The 22,566-nt window shown below is 31.9% G+C and overlaps 1 protein-coding gene across 4 annotated transcripts in view; it reads right to left on the bottom strand.

Annotated features, from left to right (window-relative positions):
* The window catches only part of LOC120417696 (protein bunched, class 2/F/G isoform), a 199,920-nt gene that overhangs the window by 146,570 nt on the left and 30,784 nt on the right, over nucleotides 1-22,566 (bottom strand). For 2 of the 4 annotated variants that reach the window (XM_039579839.2, XM_039579840.2), the window contains exon 1: nucleotides 4,202-5,076. The exons of the other annotated variants lie outside the window; for them this stretch is intronic. In XM_039579839.2, the coding sequence (XP_039435773.1) occupies nucleotides 4,202-4,204 (3 nt within the window). In that variant the 5' untranslated portion in view covers nucleotides 4,205-5,076. Of the gene's footprint in view, nucleotides 1-4,201; nucleotides 5,077-22,566 lie in introns of those variants that run through there. 4 annotated transcript variants of the gene reach the window in all.

The raw sequence follows: 22,566 nt of genomic DNA, 5'->3' as shown, positions 1-22,566 counted from the left end.
TTGTAAAAATAAAAAAAAATTGTAAAAAAATTAATTTAAAAATTGAACGTAAAATGGGATGTTGTCATTTCAGTAACTTTTGAAAATGTTATTATAGGGAAACTTACTAGAAAATTAAAATTTGGTTTTAAATAAGTAAGTAGTAAAAGAAAAACACATAGGTTACATATTGTTACAGTATCATTATCAAGATCATTATCAAAAACATCTCAAGTTAGAAAAAATATGTTTTGCACTATATGAGTGTTATTATGAGATTTTATTACATCAACAGGTCATATTAAAATAAGGTTTACTTATTGCGAGCAATTATTAGAATCTACTTGACAATGATACCTTGTAACAGATTGTCCAAGGCACATTAAAATCAACCATTGTAATCGGCTATCAGTACAAGAAAAATATAACCAGGTTTGGCATAACGTCGCTCTAAAATTATTTTACTGCCTGGAAACCTTGTTTGTAATCACGGCAAGGCGTCATCCATAAAATACATCACGCTATAGTAGGGAGGGGGTTGTCACAAGCGTGACAAAGTATGACAAGGGGGGAGGGGGTCTGTAAGACCGTGACGGCACGCTAGACTATTTCTTGAATACTGGAAATTCAGTCTAAGAATATATCTAGAAAAAGTTTAATGTTTGTTAAACTTCACTCATAAATCAAACACGACACAAGGCTTTAAGAAACAGAGTTTTTGATGATAGATGATCAGATTTTCTTTAAGAAAAATATTCTGATTTCTATCACTACAACATTCAACAAAACAAAAAAAAAATTATATACAACCTGTAACAATTTCAAACTAGCGAATGAACTCCGAATTTGAAAATAATCCTTTTTATAAATCATGCAAAAATTGTTCAAAAAATCAACAAAATGTGACGTACGTTGGAACCAGCGTGTCAAAATGTAATATAGTAGGGAGTGGGGTTATTTTTGGCCGATTTCAGCGTGATTTTGGCAGTCATCTTTAGCCCTTCAAAAGTTTCCGAGTTTTATTACAAGAGTTCAGTCAAAAATGATGAAGTTAAATTGCACGCCGAAGTGCCGTTGAGTCAACATTATGTGCTGGATGGAAATACATGCTGTTATCCAAAACTAATAAGACATAATTTGCTACTTTTAATAATTTTATAAAATTCAAAATATTCTTACTACACGCACTATGGATGACCCATCGGTGCAAAACTGCCATAAAACTGGTAGAAAAGTTGCAGCTCTCCACCGCGAGAGGCAGCACCTGTACTGTCCCCGTTTTTGAACCGAAAGTTCCACATATGTGGAAAAGGGCAAATAAACTCAAGAAGTCAAAACGAAAATATTCCACACAACAAACAAACTCTTAAAAAATTTCACAAAACTATAAATCTGGAGAATTTTTTTTTGAAAAGGTCCAATAAACCAAATTTCCAGTTTTTGCTTTTTGGGTGTCTTTGAAACCGCCTTGAGTCAGGGGTATTAAAAAACACCCAAAAAGCATAAACTGAAAATTTGGTTTATTGGACCTTTTCAAAAAAAAAACTCCAGAAATGAAAAGGGTAAAAAAACGAACAATCATAACATAACAGCAATCCTAAAAAAAAAATCTTTTTTTAAATTTTACAAAAAATATTGATACCAGTTTAACTGTCAAAATCATATAAAATAGAAGGAAAGTAAAAAAAAAGTTTTTTTTCAAAAACTTTTTTTTTAAAACGTTAAAAACAAATTAAAAAAATAACTAAACAGTAAAAAAAATCATGGTAATATTACATCTGGGAAGGGGTACATTTTTAATGTCAGAAAAATGTGCAATTTTACCTAAGAAAATGTGTAATTTTACTACTTTTCTGGTGTAATAAATAAATTGAGGTAAAATTACATCATAAAAGAGGTAATGTTCAAACATCCAAAATTACACCTTCCAAATTTACACATTTTTTTACAGTGTAGTGTCAACTTAAAAAAAATCAAAGCCAAGATAAAACTTAAAAAAATTTAATAAAAATTTTCCAAAAATATATTTAAATGAAAAAGAATAAAATAACCTTTTAAATTGAAAAAATAACAATAATGGAACTAAAAACATTTCCCAAATTATATTTACTAAAAGTCCTAACTTTCAAAAAATAAGAAAAGAGTATCGCAAATTGCTTTATGCAAAATAAACTATTAGATTACAAATACAGAAGTGTATCCTAAATAGTTTGCAACCGGTTGTACATGTTTTATCAACGTATTTTTTTTTTTTTTTTTTAGCTATAATTATTTATTTTGTCCCCTAATTTTTTTTGAACGCAAAACATGAAATAAAATTAGCAGAGCCTTATAGACGAATCCATTTTGAAATGGCCGCTAGGTGGCCAATGGTGTTAGAAATGACAGCTTCCATGTATTTGAATATGGGAGCTCAGGAAAACTCAATTTTTAAGCAATAAAATGATTATTTATGATAAAAGTATTGATTGATTAGGTGCACAAAATGTGTCTAGAATATTATTAAAATAAAAACTGTTCGAAAAATTTGCAATCGAGATAAGTACACCATTCCATTCAGCAGGAATTTTGGGCACCAAAAATATATAGTTTTCATATGTTAAGTATTTTATTTTGAAAGAAAATTAACAAAAAGTATGAAAATCCAGACATTTAGTATGGGAGCTGTCAAATCTCTCACCATCAAAAAGCAGCGTTAAGCTTTCGCTGGATTTGTCTATAGCGATATTTGAAAATGAAATGATGCCCGACTTTTGGTTAGAAAGATGGCATTTTGCATTAAAAGATGTAAATTTACACGTGCTATAACGAAAATAAAACTTTACATGCGATTTGATCTAAAGATTTTAGAATCGAGGAAATAGTATTTTCAAAAATAGTTATACAACAGTTATGCCTTAAAACTCAATAACATGATTAAAAACTGTAGGTGTATAAAACTTTTCTTTTTATTTACCTGAATTAATTCGAAATAATAACATAAAAAAGATGTGCATTTTACTTTGCTGATGTACGTTTACAATTTTACTCAAGAAAACTCAAAGCGTTATTGGTCTGTTGCAAATAACTTTCAAAGTTTTCGTAACCCCCAATCCCTCTCACCCCGACTCCCTTTCAAAATTGGTCGAAAAAAAAAGAAGGCAAAAGAAATTATTTAAAAATTATAACGACATTTTTAATGCAATTAGCTGATTTTCAACACGTACTTTTTAAATATTTTCAATTTTAGTGAATTTTTGACGTGCAAGCACCAGAAATTATTTTTTTGTATTTTTTTCTACCTTTTTGATGTAAAATTTACTAAATTCATACGTTGCAAATAAAATTACATAGAATAAGATGTAAATAACACCTTCTGATGTAATTTTTAACCCGTTTGTGATGTAAAATCACGTTGTTTTTTTCTAGCAGCAAATTGTCGTTCTAGATTTTGTGTCAGAAAAATATGTTTAATTTTACATCAGAAGCTGGTCGAATGATCATCATTTTATTATTGTTTTACATTTTGCTAATATATTTAGGAAAAATATGAAACTTATAAGGTTCAATTTTCAACTCGCAATATATCATTTATTTTGTACAGTTCAGTTGATTTCATTGTTCGTTAGCTATTTTTGTGCCGATCAAGAAAATTAAGTTGGCCGGAATTCTCCGGCGTTGCCATTATGTTATCACTATATTTAAGAACATCATACTGAAGACAAAATTTAAACTGACAAAAAATAAGCTAGAAATAACAGCAAATTTTAATAAAAAATAATTTGAATGTTAAACCGGTAAATTATTGCACCTTCAGCCATATTTCCCCCAAAAAAACAGAATGATGTCAAGTTTCCGCAATAAACCTATTCCAAACGAACCCACCGAGATAGAGCACTTTTCTTGTCCTCCAAGAGGCAAAACAACGCGAAAAAAAACCCCGCTGAACAAACTCGACTCTCGAGTCATCACAATTCCGCTGATATAGCCCAAGGCTAATTTCTAACTTCTAGCTAGAGCTACAGATAGTCCACGAACGGGTAGTAAACACGGGCTGCACGTATAAATTGTCGTGACCAACATCCAACCTACGAGATAGTCGTACACACCGACACCGCCAGGTGTTCGCAGAAGCGGTCTTGAGTTGCAGCGCAGAACTCGAACTTTCGCGATTTCGGTGCACCCGATAAGATAAGCTTAAAATTTGCGATGTTTTTTTGTTTTGCAGGTTGGAGACAATTACCATTCAGAAATCACATCCACGTGCCGGGTTGGAGATCACTGGGGGCGATCTTCGAATATCCACAATCTTGAACTACTTTTGAACAGATTTTGTTTTGAGTATATAGCTCCGTAACACATCCGGGACTTGTCTTCCTTAACCTGCCGAATTCGTCGCGAATGCTTCCGGTCGAAGTTCAGCAGTAATTTGCACCACAGCAGGTCGTTGATCTCGATGCTCCATCGAGACGGATCTTCGACAACTTCACTGCACACTCGTTAGGGCACGAACTCTCCTCTTCCCCAAATACACACCAACGCAAGACCTTTGCAACTCTTTTTCGCACTCTTCGTGTAACCAGCTTAAAGCTTGTGCGCGCACTTTCTTCGACCTTTACTTCCGCACACTCCTTTGAGCTCGGCTCTGATTTTGTTTCCCCGACTACTTTTTTTTCACACAATCACTAATTCAATTAATACCAATCATCTAATTTTCCCATCTTCCAAGCGACGACCTTTGAACAACAACAGCCTCACCAACAGCAACTCCCTCGAATTTCTTGTGTTTTTTCTCACAACCTGTTGTCGGCTACCGCAACTCCCCGGCCCAACTCAACGCTCCGCTTCCGATGTATATCCCAACGCGGGTAACGCACCGTATTCTTCACCAAGCCCGCGCCGTGGTCACCGTGGCGTAATGTTATGAAACGATGGGGTGTTCAGCGCAGCTGAATGAAAACGACCCAGCCGGAACGGAGTCCAACGGCATCAACTCCTCTCTTCACCAATACTGATAGCGCAGATCGTCCATTGATTGCTAGCCACTCAAAAATTCCAGAACAGTCGTCGAGCTCCTTGAATCAAAACAAATTGTCAACCTCGTACTTCAGAACTTCGCGATGTTCTACGGCGCGCGTAACGAACACACACACGGACGCGCGCGCACCTACACACACACACACACAACGAGAAAGGGAGGCCAAGTCGCGGACACGGAAACCTCCACCTCACACGCGTATTGCTCAACTGGCAACCAACGAGCGTCTGACTCACGCGACCGGCCCGGAGGGAACTTGACCGAATCAATGGGGTTGCTCGCGCTCTCGCGCGCGAGCGGTTTCGCTCGTTGCAACGGACTCTCTGAGTTCCCGCGAGGGAATTTGCGGCAACTTCGGCAGAGTTAGTCACCTCCGGGACGAAGAGTCTCTTGTTTTGTCGATATCTCAATGAAAAACGTTGAAGAACCCTACCTGAATGGTCTGCGTTGCAGCGAAGTTTGTTATGACTAAGAGGTGCACGTTTGGTCGCAATCGTGACGAAGATAGTGAGCGAAGTAATGACTGAGAGCGAAGCGAGCGGAGAGAAGATCGGTGAGTGGCGGGTAACGGGAGAGAGGTAAACGAGAGAGAGTGAGCTCTGAAGATCGTTCTGCGATCATGCATGCGAAACGGCAGTGTTGGCAACATTTTCGGAAGATTCGCAATGTTTTTACGATGGAGAATGTTTGACATTTTTGGTAAAGGTCGTATTCCATTACGGTAAGCTTTGTGCAAACTAGATAAGCCTTGTCTTGAATCAACAATTTTTTTAAATTTTAACCCGCGAGTTCGTTTTCGTTTTTGTTTTTTGCTTTAACCCAAAAATTAAAAAATTATCTCCGAAATGTATTTTTTGTTAGCAAAAACGAAAACTTCTAAATTATCGAGCTTTGATTATTGTCTATTTTGCCAACAAAGGTAATCTTAATGGATTTTGGACAGTTTTTGTGTTCAAAAAAGGTGTAATATTACATCAGGAACTGTTAAATTCACACCAGTTTCTGATAAATTTTCATCAAGTTCACATTTTTAAAAAAAATTTCGGTAAAATTTATGTTTTTAATGTTTTGTTTATTATTTGGTAACGTTCATTTACATGCACAGTAGAATAAATCATGGTAATATTACATCTCCTAATGAGTACATTTATTAGAAATAATATGTAATTTTACCTATACAAATGTGTAACCTACCTCTTTTCCAGAGTAATTACACTTTTTTAGTCTAAATTGGTCATCGGTTGTTCTAAATTCGTTATAGAAAATATTGAACTCTTCAATTTAACATCTTTTAAATTTACAAAAAACTGAGTTATTTGAAAATAAGATGATATTTTCATACAAATCAACCTATTTATTTTTATTGTTCACTTCCTCTCCATAAAATCAGAAGATTTTATATTTGAAAACAATCAAAATTTCAATTCATACAAAGGTTAAACCGAATCAATATAAATTTTCCTGATTTTTTTTTGCAAATTAAATTGAAATTTCAAGGTAACATGGACTTTTAAATCCTGTAAAAGAACATCTTTAAATTACTTCAAGAATTAAAAAAAATACTTCCTCTGTTCTCAAATTTTATAAGAATCATAAAGCACACAATAATTAAATCGTAATGATTCAATCGTTAAAAACACAGCTTTTAATTATTTATTTAAAATAACATCCATGCATCTATTTTATACAATTCTCTACGAAATCGGTTTTTTTTCTTCAATTTTAATTTTTGTATTCTTAATCCGACTGAAACTTTTTTGGTGCCTTCGGTAAACCCAAAGAAGCCATTTTGCATCATTAGTTTGTCCACATAATTTTCCATACAAATTTGGCAGCTGTCCATACAAAAATGATATGTGCAAATTCAAAAATCTGTATCTTTTGAAGGAATTTTTTGATCGATTTGGTGTCTTCGGCAAAGTTGTAGGTATGGATATAGACTACACTGAAAAAAAATGATACACGGTAAAAAAAATTTTGGTGCTTTTTATTTAACTTTTTGTCACTAAAACTTGATTTGCAAAAAACACTATTTTTTTATTTTTTGATATGTTTTAGAGGACATCAAATGCCAACTTTTCAGAAATTTCCAGAATGTGCAAAAAATCTTTGACCAAGTTATGATTTTTTGAATCAATACAGATTTTTTCAAAAAATCGAAATATTGGTCGCAAAAAATTTTCAACTTCATTTTTCGATGTGAAATTGAATTTGCAATCAAAAAGTACTTTAGTGAATTTTTGATAAAGTGCACCGTTTTCAAGTTATAACCATTTTTAGGAAACTTTATTGAACATATTCGCAGTTTTGCATTTTTTTAAATTAGTGCGCATGTTTGCCCAACTTTGAAAAAAGTATTTTTGAAAAGCTGAGAAAATTCTCTATATTTTGCTTTATTGAACTTTGTTGATACGACCCTTAGTTGCTGAGATATTGCCATGCAAAGGTTTAAAAACAAGAAAATTTATGTTTTTTTAGTCTCACCCAATCTCAGCAACTAATGGTCCGATTTACAATGTTAAAATATGAAACATTCGTGAAATTTTTTGATCTTTTCGAAAAAAATACTTTCAAAAAATTTAAATCAAGACTTACATATCAAAAGGGCGTAATATTGAATTTTTTTTTTTGGCAAACATGGGCACTAATTTAAAAAAATGAAAAACTGCGACTATTTTCAAAAAAGTTACCAAAAAATGGTTATAACTTAAAAACGGTGCACTTTATCAAAAGTTTACTCAAGTACTTTTTGATTGCAAATTCGATTTTACATCGAAAAATGAAGTTGAAAAATTTTTGCGACGAATATTGCGATTTTTTGAAAAAATCTGTATTGATTCAAAGAATCATAACTCGTTCAAAGATTTTTTGTCCATTCTGTAAATTTCTGAAAAGTTGGCATTTGATGTCCTCTAAAACATATAAAAAAATAAAATAAAATAAAAATAGTGTGTTTTTGCAAATCAAATTTTAGTGACAAAAAGTTTAATAAAAAATCAACAATTTTTTTTACCGTGTATCATTTTTTTTTAGTGTAGTCCATATCCATACCTACAACTTTGCCGAAGACACCAAATCAATCAAAAAATTCCTTCAAAAGATACAGATTTTTGAATTTTCACATATCATTTTTGTATGGACAGCTGCCAAATTTGTATGGAAAATTATGTGGACAAACTAATGATGCAAAATGGCTTCTTTGAGCATACCAAAGGCACCAAAAAAGATTCAGCCGGATTAAAAAATACAAAAATTAAAATTGAAGAAAAAAGACCGATACCGTAGAGAACTGCTCAGTGTCTTCCTTATAACTACAAGGATTTCGCCGCCCTGGGCTCCTAAGTGTTTGAGTATGGCACGGAGCGACGGCGCCAAATACCCATATTTACACTTTTAGATTTTTTAAGAGCGCCCGCCGCGGGATTCGAACCAGCAACCTCTGGATTGTGAGTCCAGTGCGCGGTCCGATTGATCCACACGGGCGGGACAAATTTCTTTTTCATAAGTTGGTCAATGATGTTTTGTCTATTTTGAACATTTCTGAAAAGATGGCATTTTATGTCTCATCAAATATATAAAAAAGAGTATTTTTTGGAATCAAATTTTTAGTGACAAAAAGTGATTTTAAAAATCAGCTAAATTTTTATTACGTGTATCTATTTTTTCAGAGTAGTCCTCATCTACAACCTTAGACACCAAATCTATAAAAAAAATATCACTCAAATTCTGAATCTTAGATTTTTTTAATTTTTGCATTCAATTTTGTGTAAGAAGAACTACTAAATTTGTATGGAAAATGGTATGGACAAGACTGTTTGTGCTAAAAATGGCTTTTTTTAGCTTACGGAAGGTACTCAAAAAGTATCAGCCAGTTTGACAAATATAAAAATATAAATGTGAAAAGAGAAAATTCTTCATTTTAGTCAAATTATTTTAATTCAGAATTCGTTAATATTTTCTAAAATAATTTACCATATTGTTTCGATTCAGTTCTGGCATAACTATTCAAAATACTCGCAAAAAAAAATGATTTTTTTTATTTTTTTTATGTTTTTGTTGATTAAAAAAAATTGGCAGATTTTTATTTTCTAAAGTTTTAAGCCAAAAATATTCAAAAAAATATTTATGCATTACAGTTCTGCTCCTGATACAAATTCATATTGAATAATGAATTTATGTTAATTTTTCCTTTCTTGGAATTTTACGCCTTTCCTGATTTTTGGTCGCAAAAGTTAAAATTTCTCGATTTAAATTTCTAAATTTTCGTTATTTGATTCAACAATCCGAACGCCAAAATCTATTTTGACCTATTTTAAATCTTCAAATGGCATTGAAAAGAATTCTAATTTTTTTATAAAATCATAAAAACATGAAAAAGATCATGGACGTTTATTGGAGATTCGAAAAGTACATTAAATTTCCCATTAATGAAACGCGCCAAAGAATACAGTTGAGTAACGGAAAAAGGAAGAATATTTATTTCTGCGTTTTTTCAACGAAAATACGTATTTTTAGGAATACTGAGCACACCATCAAATCGTGCGTAAAATTTTACATAAAAGTCCTATTGACACCAAATTTTTAAGCCATCACCATTTCAGGCTGCAAATTATTGAAAACACGTCTTTTTTCGAATGTTCAAAAATGGAAGGGGTCGTATCGCCCCTCCGTCACGAGTTATCGAAAAATGGAGCTCAGATTCGTGACCAGGGACAAAAATTACCCTTCAGGACAAAGTTTTGCGAATATCGAAGAGCGGTCGGGGCAACCTTTTTTTCGATTCCATGTGAGTTGATGGAAAATAACCCATAAATATTGTTGCAATAATCCTTAAATTCCGGAGTTTTTTTTTTTTTTTTTGAAAAGTTCCAATAAACCAAATTTTCAGTTTTTGCTTCTTGGGTGTTTTTTAATACCCCTTCCTAAAGGCGGTTTCAAAAACACCCAAAAAGCAAAAACTGGAAATTTGGTTTATTGGACCTATTAAAAAAAAAAAACTCCAGAATTTGTTTTTAAATTGAAGCTTTTCTACAGCTGTAAGCTGGCAACTCTTCTCTCTTCAGCTCACTCTCCCCGTTACGCTCATCATCACCACAACAGAGAGATCAACGCTGTACTCAACATTACTCCAGCTCAACCCAACATCACCCCACTTTGCATTGTGTGACGGACGCCAATTGAGCCGCCTCTCAATTGTGTGGACTCCCCGAGCAGAAGAAAACAACAACAACAACAACAAACACACACACACTGAGTTGTCAGACTCTGACGTCGATCGCTGCCGCCGCCGCCATCACCACCAAGTGGCAATAGAGTTATCTACGTGCGCATGTATTGCGTGTACGTACACGAAAAAAAAGTGAGGTTAAATTTTGTACCGACCAGCAAATCAAATGGTGTGCTAGTGTGCGTGAGAGCGGGCTTAGATAACTCTATAAAGGAGAAAGCATACAAATTTTGCATTAAATTTCACTACCTCGCTGAACATACCCGCGACGACTACAACAGCAACAGGCAGACTTGATTGTTGATGATCAACGCGACTCTTTACACCCACCACTGTAAAGTCACTCGATTGACTCGGTTTCTTAAAGCAAACAAAAAGTAATGACGTTTCTTGCGTTGGCGAGTACTTTTTTAATCCACTGCACCGCAACGGGCTTAAAAATTAAAACGTTATTTTTCGCCAAGTCTTGGGCAATCTGTGCTAAATTGTACGGTGGCGCGTGGGGCTCATCAGCAGATCTGGACGGAGCAGAAGAGCTGAGCAGATTGGGTCGATAATAAGGTGTTACCAATTGAAGTGGATGCCACTGACCACTGCTGGGAGATATAGTGGTAAAAAAGCATGCTGAGTATTACGGAAGCAAAAAATAACAGAAAGACAGAGGCTGTGATTTGTGCTGCGATGATGGTTCAATGTCGTAGACGTTGGACGGGTCAATGGCTACCCTCGAGCAAGCTGTGGTTGATCAAAGAATTCTGGGAGGTCAAACAAACAGTTCACAAAAAATATGCCTAATCAGTTTGCCTGAATCACAAATAAGAATAAAAAATATAATTGAAGAAATTCGAAAAAAAGCAAATTATGCCACAAGCAAATACAATTTAATTAGAAGAGTCCTTCAACTTAAAGAGATTAATTTTAATAAAATCAATACAAACAGTATACATTAAAAAATATAATGGGGATGAGTACATTTTTTAAGTCAGAAAAAATGTTTAATTTTACCTATAAAAATGTGTAAATTTACCTTCTTTGTTAGTTAAACTTTTTAAGTTTAATTGAGTTTATATTAAAACATTAAAGAAGTAATATCAAACCTCCCAATTTTACACCTTCCGAATTTACACATTTTGTACAGTTTGGTGCAAAAGAAGATTAAAGACCACACAGTTAAACACGGAACGGCCTTTTTTAAAATTTTGAATATTGGAACATCAGATCGGCTAAAAGACATTCAACTTTGGGACAAAATATTTGACGTATATTTTGAAATTTTTTGACGATACATCTAAAGCCATAAAAATAGTAGTAACAGTGCATTTTTATAACCTGCACAGAAAAAAAGTGTAAATTTGAGAGATTTTTTACCTCTTTTATGATGTAATTTTACCTCAATTTAGACAGAAAAAATTACATTACACCATAAAAGTGGTAAAAATACACATTTTCAGAGGTAAAATTACACATTTTTCTGACATAAAAGATGTAATACTACAATGATGATTTTTCTGTGTAATTAAAATAAAGAATTATTTGTGTACTGCCTATTTAAAGGTATTATTTCAACGTTTTTCCTTTTTTTCATGATATTTTTTGAAAACTTTTTGTTCATAAAAAAACCATTCTTGTTTGTATTTTCTTTTATTATCTTCTCTTTTGTATTTTTTTAAGTATTTAGGAATTTGTTTAAAAATTTGAAATTTGTCATAAGATTTGAAGTATGTTTTGACCATCAAAACATAAATCAAATTCTCGGATACCTAATAAATTTCAATTAAAAAAATCTCAAAGGATAATAAAATTAAAGCTTAATTTGATCGAAAAATGTTAGTGGATTCAAATATAATAAAATTAAAGAAAAAAAACTAACTAACAAAAAATTATGACATTCTGGAAGGGGACATCTGAAAATGTGTAATTTTACCACTTTTCAGGTGTGATGTCACTTTTTCAGTCTAAATTGAGGTAAAATAACATCATAAAAGAGGCAATATTCAACTTTCCACAATAACACCATCGAAATTTTTACTGTGTGCTTGAAACTCAACCTTCAAGGTTAAATTAATGGTTACCTCATTAAAAATAAATGAAATTATTACAAATCTTATTTGAGATTTATAACGAAACACAGAAAACACCCAAGTTAAAATGAAAACATAAATAACAAACTTAACAAACATTCAATATTACGCCCTTTTAAAATGTTAGTCTTGGTTTAAAAATATTGAAAAAAAAATTGGAAAAGATCGCAAAATTTCACGAATGTTTCATATTTTAACATTGAAAATCGGACCATGAGTTGCTGAGATATCGACATTAGAAAATGGTGTGTTGTTTGGGTGGGACTTAGAAAACATCAATTTTCCTGTTTTTAAACCTTTGCATGGCAATATCTCAGCAACTAAGGGTCGTATCAACAAAGTTCAAAAGTGCAAAATATAGAGAATTTTCTCAGCTTTTTAAAAAAAAAAAATTCATGTGCACTTATTTAAAAAATGAAAAACTGCGACTATTTTCAAAAAAGTCACCTAAAAATGGATTTAACTTGAAAACGGTGCACTTTATCAAAATTTCACTACAGTACTTTTTGATTGCAAATTTGATTTTACATCGAAAAATGAAGTTGAAAAATTTTTGCGACCAATTTTTCGATTTTTTGAAAAAATCAGTATTGATTCAAAAATTCATAACTCGCTCAAAGATTTTTTGCACAACCTGGAAATTTCTGAAAAGTTGGCATTTGATGTCCTCTAAAACATATAAAAAAAATAGTGTTTTTTTGCAAATAAATTTTAGTGACAAAAAGTTAAATAAAAAATCACCATTTTTTTACCGTGTATCATTTTATTTTTCAGTGTAGTCCATATCCATACCTACAACTTTGCCGAAGACACCAAATCGATCAGAAAATTCCTTCAAAAGATACAGATTTTTGAATGTTCATACATCAGTTTTGTATGGCCAGCTGCCTAATTTGTATGGAAAATTATATGGGCAAACTAATGATGCAAAATGGCTTCTTTGAGCATACCGAAGGCACCAAAAAGATTCGGTCGGATTAAAAAATACAAAATTAAAATTTAAGAAAAAAGACCGATTTTGTAGAGAATTGCTCAAGTAACATTTAAATCAACAAAAAAAGAAACAAAAAATACACTTAAAAAAAATAAGGAAAACTGGCAACTTTTAGAAAAATCAAATATTATTTTTGAACTAATAAATTTTTATTTGACAAACAAAAGATCAAACATTAAACAATAAAAAAAAAAATACAATTTTGAAAAGAACAAAAAAAAATTGCAAGGTTATTGTCCTGAGGTCGAGTGATTGGCGAAATAGGAAAAAAAACTAGATAAGTGAACAACCATTTGAATTGACAAAAAAATCTTCAACTGCTCTATAATCTAGAATTAAGCCTAAACTTAACAAAAACTTTAAAAGGTAAAACAAAACTTAAATAAGATCAGGAAACTAACAAAAAGAAACAAAATAAAATATTTTAGGCGAACAGTTTAAACCAATTACAAAAATTAATGTTCAACATAAAATTTAAAATGAATAACTTAAATTTGTATCTTTAAACAATGAATCATAAATCATAAAATAAATTGAATAAAAAGAAATCATGTTGTGTTGAAGATGCAAAACAAAATAAAAATAAAATAAAGAATACAGGTTATCTATACATTTGTTAGAACAAACTTGCTAGACAAAAGACAAAATAAAAGAAAACGAATAAAACAAAAAAAGGTTAGGAAAGAAGTAAAAATAAGAATAAAAAAAACTACAATAAAGCAAAACAAAATAAATGCACAATTTTTATTCCAAACTCCAATTTAAATATAAAATAAATCACCTCAATTTCAAAAATAACTTAACCACGCTAAAAAATGTGTTGAAAAACTTAAAAAAATAAGTTAAGCCAAATCACAGAATATAAAGAAAAAAAAAACAAAAATTAAGCTAATAAAAGTTTTAACAAAAAAAAAAAGCTTATTATACATTAACAAAGGACAATTCGACAAAAATGAAGTTAACCCAAAAATAAAGTAAAACCATAAATAAACATTTTTCCGGAAAAGATAGGCAAAAAAGGGTTGCAATTTTTATTTCATAACTATTGAATTTCAAAAAGGTTAACAAAAACTTAAATCGCTTTCAAAATTTCCCAAAAATCCAATAAACCACAAACCAAAACCCAAATCTCCGTCCAGACTGTGAGATCACCAGCCGCCGCCATCCGCCGCAACCGAGCGTCCGATCGAATCGAATGTTCCGCAACTCTTCCATCAAATTACCTGCAAAAGCCAAAGAGAGAAAACAAAAAAAAAATCCATTAGATAACAGTTGAAAACAAGTGGTGGTGGTGGCGGCCGCGGAGATATTCGGCTGATTAGATGGAGAAGAAATTTTTCCACCTGAAGATGCGCCTTCGATTGGCCACGTACGAAATTTACTCCACTCTGGTCGAGCAAAAAAAAAAACAACAGTTAGGCCTCTGGTTTCGTGTGCACTGGTGTCGAGAGCCAGGGGGGTTTTGTTCTAATTACATTTCGCGCGATTCAATTTCCGACCTCTTATTTCAGAGCTGTTACACGCAGGCTCTCTCCTGTATTGGCTTGGCCGGTGATCGACTTGATAATAGTGCGGGAAATCTGAGGGAAGAGCAATTCGGAAGTGGGGACCGTTAGCAGAAAAGTTGGAATTGATGGACATGACTTTTAAAATTTGAAGGTTTCACACATTTTCTATTTGATAAATCGTAAATCTATCAAAGTAAACAAAAAAGTTTTTGTTTGTTTTTGAAGTACAAAACAGTAAACATGAAAAAATAACATGGAAAACGACATAAAGAAAACCTTGAAGATAAAACATTTATCAAGAGAATATAAACGAAACATAAATTAAACAAAATAAAATGGAAATTTATATAAAAAAAAACTGTAGAATGTTCACTAAATACCGCATTTTTTGAAAATACTAAAATTAAAAAAATGCAATATGGATATCACCTTATTAATGTTTTTTTAAATACCAAAAAACACAAAATTGCGCTTTTTTTACAAATATACTGAAAAAAATTAAATTTTAGTATTTTTGAAAAATATGCTATTTTGTGAAAATTTCAATAATTTCAAAAAAAAAATAAAAAAAAGTGTTTCAAATTATGAAATTTGTAGTACTTTCGAAAAATACGGTATTTCGTGAAAATTTCAGTATTTTCCAATAAAGACTCTAATAATTTGATAATGCATAGCAAATTTCGCTTCGTTTGAAACCCGTATTGTAAATTATAAAATTTGAGTATTTTCGTAAAATACGGTATTTTGTAAAAATTATCAACAACAAAAAACACATGTAGAATCTCAAATATTAAAAAATTAAATGGTTGGAAATAAAATTAATTTACGATCACTTGTTGAATTTTAAGCATATTTTTTAAAGTTTTGAAGCAAATAGTATCATAAAATGCTTTGAAGGAAATGTTGTCCCAAATTATGTATTCTAAATAGTTTACAATTCACTTTACTGAGTTTTCCATGAACATATATTTTTTGGCAATAAAAAGCAAATCTCCGGAGAATTAGCAGTTTTTTGTGTGAACCATTTTTATGGCCAAAGAAGATATTTGTTGCATCGATTGTTTGTCCATACAATTTTGGCAGATGTCAATACAAAAAGGCTATAACAATATTCAATATTCAAATATATATGTTGAGAACGAATTTTCCTATCAATTTGGTACCTTTAGCAAATTCGACTTTTCACACTAGATATTGAATCGCGCAAAACAAGAATTTTGGAAAAATAACTTTTCCAGATATCTTTAAGGTGAAAAAAATTGAATCTTTTGAGCTATGGCACAAGTTGACGAAAATTCATTTTGCAGTGTTGCCAATTTTTCCGAAAAAATCATGATTTCTAAAATACGTTGAAAAAAAAAAACAAAACACACTAAATCTGATTTCGTGCATTTTTTTTAAGTTATAGCCACTTAAAACTCTTTTTAATTCTTAAAAACTTTTTATGTCGAAAGTTCAGAAAACATTGAAGGTTGGTTTTTAACAAAAAAAAAAAGTGGCTATAACTTGGAAATGGTGCACTTTATCGATTTTTTTGTGGAGTACTTTTTGAATGCAAATTCAATTTTACATCTAAAAATATAATCAAAGCAGTGTTTCTACTTTTGAAAACGCTATTGAAAACTTTATCAATTATTTAATTGAAAAACGAAAATTTGACAACACTGCCAGATAAATTTGGATTCGTTTGTTCCTTAGCTCAAAGCTGCAATTTTTGTGATCAAAAACATAAAAAATAGATTTTTCAAAAATAGTTTTTTTGTGTGAAAAGGCGAAACAATGTTTTTAGAATTTTTTTTTTTTTTTTGTCGAAAACAACAAATAGATCTGAAAATCCGTTCTCAAAAAAAAGGTTATTACGTTTTTTTTTTGAGATTTTTTGTGAGTTTTAAAAATTGTTTAATATTTACATCCAATTTCAATACGTTCTAAAGTTTAGGTTTATTACAGTTTTAAATGTGAAACTTTATTAAGAACCAAAGTATCAATGATTTTTCCTAATTTTTCAACAGACATTTCAAAATTACATAGCATTCATTATTTCCACTAACTCAATCAAACCTCAGCAAATTTAATTACACAGTTATTCCCTCCCTCCAAGTGCTAAAACAAAAGGACAATGTCCAGTCCGAACCATGAGTGACCCACAATTATCAATTGGTTCACAGTTGCAGACCGAGGTTGGTCCGCAAATGATTGTAAAATCGCCACACTTCCGTGTGTGCGCCAAAGGAGGCAGCACCTGCCACCAGCATTGAGCAGGAAAAACAAACCACGATTTGAGTCTTAAAAAAAAATCGAAACCAACTCAAACGTCGATATCTGCGCGCGTCAGTTTTTATTATGATCCATGGGTAATTGTGTGCAAGTTGAGTGGTGCAAGTCAACGACACTACGGTACGTTGAGGAAAAAGTGCGAGAAAAAAAATGGTAGAAATTGCACTCAACTGCTCAACACTTGAACAAGTGTAATGAAACAACAGAAAATCAGCAAAAGCAACAACAACAAAAAATCGTTGAAGTCTGTGATGAAGAGGAAGCTCAACCACATTGATTAGGATCGTTCGCGCGGATGCATACTCGTACAGTACAGACAACCGCACTCCAATCAGTCAAACAATGAAAAATTAATGATTTCACTTGAAAAGTGATTAATTAGCTGTGATGTCTAATCGGAGGGAGGTAATTCATTCAATTGACTGACAACTTTCGGCGGAGTCTGAAGTCGAGTTTAAAAAAAAAATATCATTTTCCAATCTTCAAGTTCCCTTAGAGTGTTTCGCATTTCTGGGTCAACGATTGTGATTAGGTTCGCTTATCTGTTGGCGAGCATCTACCTCTTTGTCCAGACACACACACATAAGAGAACGTCAATTAGCGACTGCAATTCGACTGCAAGTCGTGGAATTATGTAACCCATCCTCGGTGTTGAAAGGTCAACTTTCAGCATGTCAAGTTGGACAGTTTTGAGGTGAATGACAGTGATATACTACAAAATAATTGATTTTAGACCCAAATTTGAAGATTAAGTTGATTTTAATTAAATTTTTGTTGACATTTTCATCATTATATTTTATTATTTAACTAAAACAAAATCTGGGAACACTATAAAACACTAAATTCCATCATTCGAAATATAAATTTATGTTCTGAATAACTAATTGAATAAACCGCAAGCCACTGTTCTTAAGAAATTGTTTATTTTTTATAATATTTTATTTATAAATAATTGACATAAACATTGGAAAACATTACTTACTTACAACTTAATTCACAATTGCTTTGAAATATCTTTTAACTGGGGATTTTTTTTTTTCAATTTCAATATAACACATAAAAAAGAAACTTATTTGCGTTTTACCATAAATTGTGCAGTTCCTTAAACGTTGTCTTTTACATGGGTTGTTTTCAAAGCTGTAGCTCCCGGGCAGACGGTAATAACAAAATCAATAATATTTCAGTAACAAATCCTGTTAAAATAACAGAAAGTGTTATTATTTTACCCTGAACTTCAACTTCAAGAAGAAAAAATAATAACAGTTTCTGATAAAATGACAAGATTTGGTATTGAAGTGATATTATATTGAAAATGTTTAACAACACGCTAATAAGAGGAAATGTTGTACATTTCAAAAACTCTCCTAATAACAAGATTTTTTATTCGTTTGGTATTCTGACTTAAAAATAAAATTACCAAACTATGGGATAATCTTGACCAATTTCGTCAGGGTAATTAATTTGACCATGAAATTTGGTCCTTAAGCCTCCTTCGATAAAATTTTGTTATAATCTCTAAGGGAATTGATTTATTTATTGAGTTGTCTTCAAAGTATGGATTCAAAGTCACTTGAAAGAACCCGACTCTGCAGCCCTGCCTAGTACAGAGGAGTTATGGCAACTGCAGGCCCGAGCAGACGGAAATAACTTGGGAATAACATTTTTTGATATTTTAAAATACTAGGCCAATAACATTTTATGTTATTTATAACAAGAGTTGTTATTCGTCGTTATGATTTTTTTTTGTTATTGGATTGTTATTGTAATAACAGACTAATACAATTTTTAGTGATTTTTCGAACGAATCTTTGTTATTATTTTTTGTTATTTTAACAACTAATCCGATTATACCAATAACAGTTGGAGGTATTCTTTCATAACAAAAAATGTTATTCCAAAGTTGTTTTGACTTTCAACCAATATCCGACCAATAACAAATTTTGTTATGATAACATAAACTGTTATTAAACCCTTATGCAAAAATTGATTTTTCAAGAAGATTGCATAACACTTTCTGTTATTTTAACAATATTTGTTATTGAAATGGCATGAATTTTGTTATTACCGTCTGCCCGGGGGTTTATTTGCAAATTGCAAAACAATAACTTTTTTTGTTATGGAGACGTACCAGTTCAATCACAATTTTTCTTATTATGCTGCTCCACCTCTTCGCACAAAATAACAAATCTTGTTATTCCTTCATGATTCCTTCTGTGTTATTGGCTTGTTATTGCCATAACAACATAATAACAGTTTAAGTTATTATTCGAACAAATCTCTGTTATTGATTTTTGTTATTTTATTTTATCAAAAACTGACCTTCCCAAGTTATTTCCGTCTGCTCGGGTTGCCACCTGTTTCCTGTTCCTTTAGAGTCCTTCACATTTGAGGATTTCCAAATATTTGATGCCTTTATTTAAAAAAAAATATTTGCATTTAACCATAAACTGTACGGTCGTCACAAGTTGTCTTTTGCTCGGTTATATTTTGAAACTTATACTTTTGGCATGTTTTCTCAGCAATGCCGCCATCTTTTTTATCGGGCTTGGATTTTTGTGTTGTTCAGTGACCTAGTTATTCAATTCAACGAGAAAAAAATTAAATTGAAAAGAAAAAATCATTCAAAAAATATATTTTGACAATTTTTATTCAACCCTAAAATATAAAAAACAAATTCAAACTTTTTTGAATGTAAGGCACCCAAAAGTTTTACCCAAGTTAAAAAAAATGTGTTTATGGTTTCCCAATTGTCAATTTCGGTTTCTACTGCACTCACATCCAAATTTATCGCCGCGCTGAATCAGTTAAAATTTCACCAAATCCAATTGTAACCTCGGCTCATACTCATTAGCCCGATAACTGTCTGTGCGCGTATTTTTCACCAACCAACCAACAACAACAACAACACTTTGCCTTCATCGGTTAAGTTCGTTCGCACCGCGCAATCGATTGATAACAAAACAACAGCTGATGACGACGACGAGAGAGTTGCGCGACTTTGAATAGAAGAGCCTTAATCGCAACCGCCGAGGAGAGAAACGGACACCTCTCTCCAATCAATCAGCGCTTTTTTGCTTACTTCACTTTACTTTACTACTTTACTTTTGTTGCTTTTTTTTCGTTCTCTCTCTCTTTTTCTATCAACTTCATCATTCATTCAATTTTTCAACCGTCCCGCTCTCCTCACCCTATTGCTTGCTTCTATTTTTATTATTAGAAAGTTTTTTTTTATTATTATTTTCGAATTTTCGAGCGCCATACTCGCCAGGTTGTGCTATGCATATCTCCTCACCTTAAGCTTAAAAGTTACTTATTTTTCCGCCGTTTTCCGCTTCTGTTCAACTCTTTTTTACTTCCTCTTCTTCTTCAAAGCCCACTCCAAAATTAAGACTTTCCCCTTCGTCGGACGCGCTCCACCCTCGGCTTTTTGAATCGATTTTCGCCAGCGTTTTTCCAGCTGACTTGTTTTGTGTCACATTTTATCGTCTCGCGACTTTTTTCCGTTTTTTTTTTTTCTTTGATTTTTTCGTTGCACTTCCCAGTAGTCCTAACGAATCGATTGACACCGACTCTTGAGCAATTCTCCACGAAATCGGTCTTTTTTTAGAATTTTAATTTTTGTATTTTTTAATCCGACTGAAACTTTTTTGGTGCCTTCGGTATGCCCAAAGAAGCCATTTTGCATCATTAGTTTGTCCATATTATTTTCCATACAAATTTGGCAGCTGTCCATACAAAAATGATTTATGAAAATTCAAAAATCGGAATCTTTTGAAGGAATTTTTTGATCGATTTGGTGTCTTCGGCAAAGTTGTAGGTATGGATATGGACTACACTGAAAAAAAATGATACATGGTAAAAAAATTTTTGCTGATTTTTTATTTTACTTTTTGGCTCCAGGTTGTGCAAAAAATCTTTGACCGAGTTATGATTTTTTTTTACTCAATACTGATTTTTTTTAAATCGAAATATTCAAATATTTAAAAAAAATTAAACCAGGACAAACATTTCAAAAGGGCGTAATATTGAATTATTGGCCCTTTTGAAATGTTAGTCTTGATTTAAATTTTTTAAAAATATTGTTTTCGAAAAGATCGGCAAATTTCACAAATGTTTCATATTTTAACATTGTAAATCGGACCATTAGTTGCTGAGATATCGACAATAGAAAATGGTGGTTTGTTTGGGTGAGACTTAGAAAACATCAATTTTCCTGTTTTTAAACACTTGCATGGCAATATCTCAGCAACTAAGGGTCGTATCAACAAAGTTCAAGAATGCAAAATATAGAGAATTTTCTCAGCTTTTCAAAAATATTTTTTTCAAAGGTGGGCAAACATGTGCACCTATTTAAAAAATATAAAAACTGCGACTATTTTTAAAAAAATCACCTAAAAATGGATTTAACTTGAAAACGGTGCACTTTATCAAAATTTCACTAAAGTACTTTTTGATTGCAAATTTGATTTTACATCGAAAAAAGAAGTTGAAAATTTTTTACGACCAAAATTTCGATTTTTTGAAAAAAATAGTATTGATTAAAAAATCATAACTCAGTTAAAGATTTTTTGCACAACCTGGAAATTTCTGAAAAGTTGGCATTTGATGTCCTCTAAAACATATTAAAAAATAAAAAAAATAAAAATAGTGTTTTTTTGCAAATCAAGTTTTAATGAAAAAAAGTTAAAAAAAAATCACCAAAAAATTTTTTACCCTGTATCATTTTTTTCAGTGTAGTCCATATCCATACCTACAACTTTGCCGAAGACACCAAATCGATCAGAAAATTCCTTCAAAAGATACAGATTTTTGAATGTTCATACATCATTTTTGTATGGCCAGCTGCCAAATTTGTATGGAAAATTATATGGGCAAACTAATGATGCAAAATGGCTTCTTTGGGCATACCGAAGGCACCAAAAAAGTTTCAGTCGGATAAAAAATACAAAAAAAAAATCGAATGACCGAAATCTGAGAGAATTGCTCTCTTGGAGAAGTAAAAAAATAGGAAAGAGGTTTGAAACGGAAGGCATTTCACTTTCGTTTGTGCGCAAATTTAATGATTTCACATTTAAATCGAGGGAGCTCAGTTTGGGGCGTGAAATCGATCTTGAAATGGTTGGAATCGTGCGTAGATCTGAAAGCTTGTCGATCGAATTTCCCACAGAGAAGTGTTTTTTATCAAATTAAAATTTCAAAAACATTCCATTCCAAAAATAAATTGGTGATAAATATTCAATGTTTTGAGCGGTTAGCCTCAACATCAATTATTCAGTTGATGGATGGTTAGAGCTAGGAGCTTTGACGGTTGAATTTAAACTTAGTATTGCAACAAAAAAATAAACTTTTGATCCGCGTGCGCAATATATCAAACACTGCGGGAGATCGGTGTTTAACAAGGTCTAGCAGAGTGATGTCATTATAGTTATTTAAGGTTAGAATTGGAATTGGAATTTGAAAGGTATCGTTTATAGAGCAAAGCT

This window comes from Culex pipiens, chromosome 1, assembly GCF_016801865.2.
Source record: "Culex pipiens pallens isolate TS chromosome 1, TS_CPP_V2, whole genome shotgun sequence".
Classification (NCBI taxonomy): Eukaryota; Metazoa; Arthropoda; class Insecta; order Diptera; family Culicidae; genus Culex; species Culex pipiens.
This window is presented reverse-complemented; position numbering and strand designations above follow the sequence as displayed.